General features: G+C 45.9%; 1 protein-coding gene across 4 annotated transcripts in view; it reads right to left on the bottom strand.

Annotated features, from left to right (window-relative positions):
* Positions 1-7,645, bottom strand: part of LOC127750534 (uncharacterized) — a 133,502-nt gene that overhangs the window by 7,394 nt on the left and 118,463 nt on the right. For 3 of the 4 annotated variants that reach the window (XM_052272461.1, XM_052272459.1, XM_052272460.1), the window contains one exon: positions 6,445-6,618. The exons of the other annotated variant lie outside the window; for it this stretch is intronic. In XM_052272461.1, the coding sequence (XP_052128421.1) occupies positions 6,445-6,618 (174 nt within the window). The remainder of the gene's footprint in view (positions 1-6,444; positions 6,619-7,645) is intronic. 4 annotated transcript variants of the gene reach the window in all.

Below are 7,645 nucleotides of genomic sequence, written 5' to 3'. Positions count from 1 at the left end.
CGTTTGGCGGAAGGGCGGGCCTGCTTGTTATAGTACTAAAAGAATTACTTAAAAAAGTGACTGAAACAATACCTTTTTACATACAAGCATTAAATTAAGTGTGCCACGAAATTGAGTGCATTAAAATAAATTGATGACTAAATTTAATAGTCGACGATTATTTTTAGTCGACCACTTATTTTAGTCGACTTTTTTTAGTAGAATTTTAGTAGTCGGCTTTTATAGTCGACTTTTTTTAGTCGACGTTTTTTAGTTGACTTTCTGTAGTCGACCTAGCCTCCATGGGAGATGACTTGACTAACCACGATTCCTCTTTTGGCCCAATGTCCAGTGGCCTCGCACCAAAATACTCCACGAAATGACTCATCTCGTTGGCTCCGAAAAAAAAAAAGAAGCGTAACTCCGCCAGTGCCGGAGAACAAGAGTAACTGGCACCAGTGCGAAGAACTCGAGTAACGCCCGGCTATTTAGATAGGGAGTTACTTAAGTTTTCCGCGCTGCTGCCAGTTACTCTTGTTCTCCGGCTCTGTCAGAGTTACGCTTGTTTTGTTTGGAGCCAACGATCTATCAAACTTTGCACAGTTGTTCTGGGGTCCACTCTGAACGATTTTAGGGCCAGAGGCATTTGATCCGACCGTGCAAGAAAAGGAAGTTAAGATGCCCAGCCTCCCGAAATGTTGTGACGGCATCGTGTACGATGTAGCAGCACTGGTCTACATCAAGCGGCCCGACAATCTAAGTCGTTCAAAGGGTATTGGTGCGAAGAACTTTTGCCATACGTCATGGACGTCGAGAGGACCGGTGCTCGGCGTGCTGACCTGGTGTTCGACACCTGCAATGATCTGCGTACGAGGGGTGGATAACTCCTGAATTGGCTTGAATTGGCTTGAATTGACTTAAATTGAATATAAATTGTCTTGAATTGGACTGAATTAGTTGAATTAGTTTTGAATTCGTTTGAATTAAGTTGAATTGGTCTGAATTAGTTTGAATTGGTCAGAATGAGGGGTGTACACTTGGCAGGGGAGTTATCCACCCCTCGGCTGCGTATCAAGGACGGAACAAGGGCAACGCGGGCACCAAAACAACGGACAACGGTGGCACCGCACCAAGTCCAGTCCGCTACTCTACTGCCTAACAACTGGCAAGCTTTCATGAAAAATTCTGCAAACAAGACTTAACTGTTTCGCTTCTTAGCTTGCAGTGCGCTTGCTAGCAGTAAGCTGCCCTGTGTAGTTAACATAGGGGACACCATCATGGCCTCGGCGGACGCTCCATCACAACTCGACGGAGTGACCTGCACCCAGCAGGATGAGCCAGACGGCCGCCTGCTTCTCCACGCTCTGGATATGGCGAAACACGGAGCGAAGACTCTGATGTCGTTGTGCTCTCTGTTTCCTTCTACTGGCAGCTACAGGAGGCCGGCTTGTCCGAGCTGTGGGTGGAGTTTGGCAGGGGCCCACACTGCCGATTGGTAGCAGCACATACTATCGCTCTCCCCCTGGGAAAGGAAAAGGCTACCGCTCTACCACGCTTTTACAGGCTGTGATACCGCATCCGCATAAAAGGGGAAAAGGTCTTGCTGGACTGCCTGGACGCACTCACCACAAGCAACAAAGGCGTTTTTAGAAATTTCACACCCTGTTCAGTCTATTTCAGCAGGCTGCATGAAGAGGCTTGAACAGTTCTGAGGCGACACCAGCCTCTCATTAGCTGAAAATCGTCGGACACTCTTTCCAAAAAGAAAAGGGATAGCTGTAAATCTGCCTCCGACTGCCGACGCTCTAGCGCAGCACACACTTAGAGCAGTATACCAGGCTGGAATTGTATGGTGCCAGGCTCTTCAGGCAGCACCTGCTTTGCCCTCGCCCTCCAGCTGGGGTTGAAATTTAGAGGGTGGCCTCTGGGTGCCCCGTTGGACCACGCGGCCACCTATCTGGGAATCTTGTCCCGAAATGCGTGGCTGCGGGTGCAAAACGGACTGCGGGAAATAGTGTGGTTGCAGAAAAACAGACATGCCTTGCTTTCCACTCTGCAAAACATGCCAAGGCATTCCATGCTCCAACAAAATGTAGGTAAAAATAAGTGAAATATACATAATTTAATTTTCAATTAACTTGTCCCATTGTTAAATCACTTCGTTTATCAGTTCGATAGGAGAGCAGCCAGAGCCTAGGCGGGTTGGCAAGGAAGCAGAGCGGAACCAGGAGTCCGATGAAATATCTTCTGATTCCGACGCATAAACGAGCACCCAACCCCAAACCGCCTCTTCTGATCACTGGTTAAGGTGAGGTGTGGGTGAAAATCGCATCTACTGGAAGGAGGTTTAGTTGAGAGTGCATATTCCTAGCTTATGATGGGCTAAGGTTGCAACGTCTTCACACCACGTCTCGTTAGAATCTTTCAGGCCGTTTGGGAAAAGGGCAGGTTTACAGCTAATTTTAGCTGTATTTCAAAAAATCAGGCGCGCAACGCTTGAGGCGATAAACATGTCACACTAGGTGTTTTAGCTGCCTTTTCCACAATAATACAATGTAACAGAGAGATATTTTCAATAACTATCACGTTTGAAAAATTAAAGACAATTTACTGTTGCAGTTTTCAAAAACTGAAATATTTCGTTCGTTTCTAGGGATTATAAAAATAATAAGCGCCTAATTGAAGAAAAGCTCTCTGTTACGTTGTAGCCAACACTTGAAAGTACGTAACCCTTCAGTACGAGATTGCTTACTCCAAAACTGTTGCGCAAGAGATTTTCTGAAAGTGAAAAACTTGGTTCAGAGTAAAATGGCTTAGCAGGAATTTTGTCGTAATGCAGTTCTTCTACACACTACTTGATTGCGCAGCTTCCTGTAGCTTTTTAAGACAGGGAGCATCTATTACTATGCGGCAGCTGCTTTCAGAAGCCATTTTTGTTGGCATTAATAGTAAAATCTTGAGAAAATGTTCATTTTTAGGCATTGCTTTAATTTAGTAAACTGGCTGTAACTTTTGAACGGTTATGAATTCTTGAACAAATAATATACCATTTTAAAGAGGGGAGGTTAGTGCGTCTTTTAAGGGACAAAAAATAATTTCGATTTCTGACAGTTTTTGACCCACACCTCACCTTAAACCAACTATGCGCGAAACTATAGAAAGATAGAAAGAAACCGCAAAAAACTCCCCGTTTTCAGCGTTTCCCCCCGTGTGGAGCCGGTTGCCTATCCGCCCCTTAACAAGTATGTGGTAGGCGAGGCGGGCCGTGGCGCGCGGCGCCTCTTCAAACCTCCGTATCGGCAAAAGTATTCGAGCTACAGACTTCCGGTTTAGTGCATTTTGTTCCTAAGACATAGAGCTACAGCGTTTATAGAAGGTCTTTTGTCAAAATGTTGGTCAGAAATGGTTTGAAAATGCAAAAAATGGAAGTTGGACCTTTTCCGAAAACTAAAATTTGTCAGTCAAATTTGAATATATCCCAAACCATTTGAGATATCAAAAATCCAAAAGCGCCATCGTGTTCAGCGCATCTCGCTTAGTCGGAAACAACCCTGAGATGATCAAAATCAGACCATGAGTCGCCAATCAGTCAAAAACTTAGACAAATTTCTGACTAAAATTGGCCGTAGCAGGTGTCTGCACGGTCGGATAATCAAATGCCTCTGGCCCTAAAATCGTTCATGATGGACCCCAGAACAACTGTGCAAACTTTGGTAGATGAGTCATTTCGTGGAGTATTCTTACGATATTCGGTGCGAAGCCTCTGAGTCAGGTGTCGTTTGCGGTTCCATCTAGAGACGACGCAGAGCCATCGAATCGAGACATTGCCGTGCGATGATGGCCTCGGCTGCCGAGCAATAGCCCATTCCATTTCATGGGTCGAAATCGTGGATTTCGAAACGGGGCCTAAATGGCAGATTTCACCTAAGAGGGACCCTTTGCTAAGTCCAGGGCCTATGCGACAACGTTTACAACGTAGCCCTAACTTTTTATTGCATGAAAACCGAGGACACACTGAGACCTTTCAGAATCAGTAATGTCTGCGGGGTATCGGTGAGGCGGTAAATGGGAAAGGCAAAAAAAGTCCAAAACGCCCGTGTACTAGGCTACTGTGCACTACAGGCGTGTGATGCGGGCAGGCTAAGTGACGTCACCACAGGAGGCGCAAATACCTGTTTTTCAAACTTTTTCTTGTGAACGCGTAACAGCTACCCCGCAGACATCACTGATTTTGAAAGGTCTCAGTGTGTCCTCGGTTTTCATGCAATAAAAAGTTAGGGCTACGTCAGCATTATACTCTGTAACTGGCGAGTGACGTCGGGCACACGCCCCGTGTGTCCGGAGCTCGGATCCTTCACATCTGATACATAGTAGGGCCCATAGGGTAACACTTTCAGCCCGAGGGGGAAGTCACTTGGGTTCGTAGCGTACGGGCTATTTCGTGGTATTTCTTCTGCCATTTCGGTCATTTCTCTTGCCATTTCGGTCATTTCTCGTCCATTTTGGATTATTTCAGGGTATTTCGCGGTATTTCGGAGTATTTCAGAGGTATTTTGCGACCATTTTACCGACTATTTTGCGTCTTTTTCGGGTCTATTTCTCTTTATTTCGCCTTTATTTCGCCTGTATTTCGGACTCTCGTTCGCCCCGCTCCCAACGTGCGCGCAGTGCAGCGCCTACAAGGTTGTCTACCTGTTTGACGCCAAAGTTGGGCCACGACGAAAATTGCAATGCGATCCGCGTGAACGTTGTCGCACAGGCCCCGGACTTTGCACACGGTCTCTTATAGGTCAGAACTACCATTTAGGCTCCGTACCTCGAAATCTTTTTTGGGGTGGGATGGGCTACCGACTACCGAGCAAGTCTTTAGGTTTAGTGGCACTGGCCTGCGCCGATCGTCTTCAGTGATCGCTGTAGCCTAGTGGTCACTGCTGACAAGTGTGGGCGATCAGGCTACCCTTTACCCCAAGGAATCGCGCGATAACTTACCCCGGCTAGATTATCGCATGATGGTCTCACCTACCCTTTTGACAGAGAGTTGAAATCAGCCGCAGTCAAGCGGTACGTTTCAAGAGCCATGTAGTTTAGACGCGCATTTGAGGACCCGCGTAAGTTTTCCGCCGCTGAGGGATAGGTAATGCATATTATTGACGCACGAGTCTAAACTGCTGGCGCATCGCGAAACGCGTCACTCGACTGCCTGAGTGTTCAGCAACTCGGCTTGACTGTGTGCGTTTTAGATTAAGGTGCTGAAATCCTCGATGGTTGGCTTGAACGCGACCTAGTGTAGAATTTCAACTCATAACGTCTAGCCATTTCGAAATGGCAATGATGGATGCAAGCTCAATGAAAACTGGATGGCGTTCAAGGAAGACAATCTTTTGGTGTCATAAGATCCGGAATGTTGGCATCTCACGACGCATGAAACTGGCGTCTATAGAAGAAATCTTAACCCATATCCACTAAGTGCACCGAGCGGTAGAAGAACAGCAGCCAGCTCAAATCCTCGATGGCGTATGGGTTGGAAATGGCCAATGATATTCTTGTTCGTTTCGAAATGATACTAGCTATACGTACGCCAGACCACGTCTCGCGTAACAGGCTTCGCGATATCTCACGAAACACTGTTACGCTGCGACGCGCCTGGTGCACATATGGCTAGGCCTGCAGCGCCGACACCCGAGACGGGGTAATAGGAGTGTAAACACAATTTTTCAAAATGAAGTCTCTTAAACGATTGAATCGACCATTCCATCATTTTCACCTCATTTCTGTCAAGAAATGCCCCCTAGCACCTAAACGGTACAAGATAGAGCAAAACGGACGAAATTTTCGCCCAGAGGGCTCTACTTTCACGAGTTAAACGTTAGGAGGCAAAAAAAATAAAAATAAAAAAAATAATTTTGTTACCTGTGGTTATTGATTTTTTAAAAAGTCAATTTTTGAGCCAGAGTGCTCATCTTCGAACTCGATCTGTCTTTTTATGATGACACAAAACGACACTGAAAATCCCAGGTCGCTATCTTAATTCCTTCTCGAGTTATCGTGCATACAGACAAACAAACAAACAAACACACAAACAGAATGAAACTTTTTCGGTCAGTGGAGTAATGGGCTTCGCTAATCACTCAGCCAACCAGAGAAAAGGCGTAACTAGCAGCTGCGTGGAGATATCTGGTAACTCCCTACCTAAATAGCCAGGCGTTGTCGTCACTCGAGTTCTCCGCGCAGCTGCCTGTTATACCTCTTTTTCCGGCACGTCTTGCAGTCGTAATGTTATCACATTTTGGTAAAGAGGAATGTAACACTGCAATGCCCAACAATGCCCAACCAAAATATATGGTTTAAGTGTTATTTACCAACTTCGCTGCTGGAGAAGAGTGTGGAGCAGCTGTTGCTGGGCTAGGCCTATAAATGTTAACTACTTCTCCTTTTTGGCAATAAGGTATTATTCTGCAAACTTACATGCAGATGATCGCCCCACCAGTAGAGAGTCGTAAAGTTTCCGAGAACATAGAACAGGTTGGTATCTTGTCTATCCCGCAGAAATGCGAAATTCCACCAACCGATTTCACCTTTCTTTCCAAACAGGTGCTTTGGACAGTGCTCTGCGTGGCCTGGTATGACGCGGAATGGACCCTGGTGCATGTAATTCATTTATCTTCTACACATCACACATATAGCAGGTACAAATCATACATATGCGGGCAGTTCCGAAAAAAGCGAAAGTGGTGGTCGATATTTTAAAAATTGGTGCTAGAGACGTGCCGAAAATTGCTCCGTATTGTCAAAGGTCCATAATTTCATAATCCACAAAAAGATTGGCAAAAAAGTCGACACTTTAGACTAAAACGCACGCAATTTATACGCGCGTTTCAGAACTGACGCAGTTCACCGCCGCGCTCTCGAAACCGAGGGGGCCACCACTCGCGTAATCCTGTGGACAAATAAGGGTGTAATCGCTATGTAATCCTTATGTAATCCGTGTAATACTTGACCAAATTGTTAACCAGTATCAGTAAATTTTACCTTATTGTCCAAATTTAATGGTTTTGGAGCCAGAAATTCAACAAAATTCATGTGTAATCCATCAAAATTTACGTGTTATCCTTGTAATCACGTAATCCTGTGTGTACATCCTAAATGGAACTGGTGGCCCTCTCGCTTGAAACCCACGTAGTTTGTTAAACCGCTGCGCTGTGGATTGACCGTGCGACACGGCGCGCGCGTTGACCTCGAACCACGCGTGTTTTGCGTAGAGTTCGTAACAACTGCGTGAGTTCCGAAACGCGCGGTTGAACTGTGTGCGTTTTGAAACGCGCGTAGGAATTGCGTGCGCTTTAGTATAAGGTGTCGATGTTTCTATTTGAGTTCGGTCCCAAGCTCTGACTGAGGCCCTTGAGAACAATAATTAGTACTTGCATGTGTTTTGGCCCGCTCTTTTGCTTAAAAGCTATATAAGCGGGCTTATGCCATTGCGCTTGTGTCTGTCTGTCCGTCTGTCCGTTGCCCAAGAATGACGTGAGCTAGAGGTCTGAAATTTACAGGGTATTATTGTTCTTACTTCTGGACAACGAAGCGGTTTGTGCAAACCCTGGCAACAACCCCTGAGTGGGTCTGAGGGGGTAACGAAGAAATAGATGTTGGTCTAAGAAGCCGGAAAAAC

The sequence above is a fragment of the Frankliniella occidentalis genome, unplaced genomic scaffold, assembly GCF_000697945.3.
Source record: "Frankliniella occidentalis isolate FOCC.00 unplaced genomic scaffold, Focc_3.1 Scaffold206, whole genome shotgun sequence".
NCBI classification, from domain to species: domain Eukaryota; kingdom Metazoa; phylum Arthropoda; class Insecta; order Thysanoptera; family Thripidae; genus Frankliniella; species Frankliniella occidentalis.
This window is presented reverse-complemented; position numbering and strand designations above follow the sequence as displayed.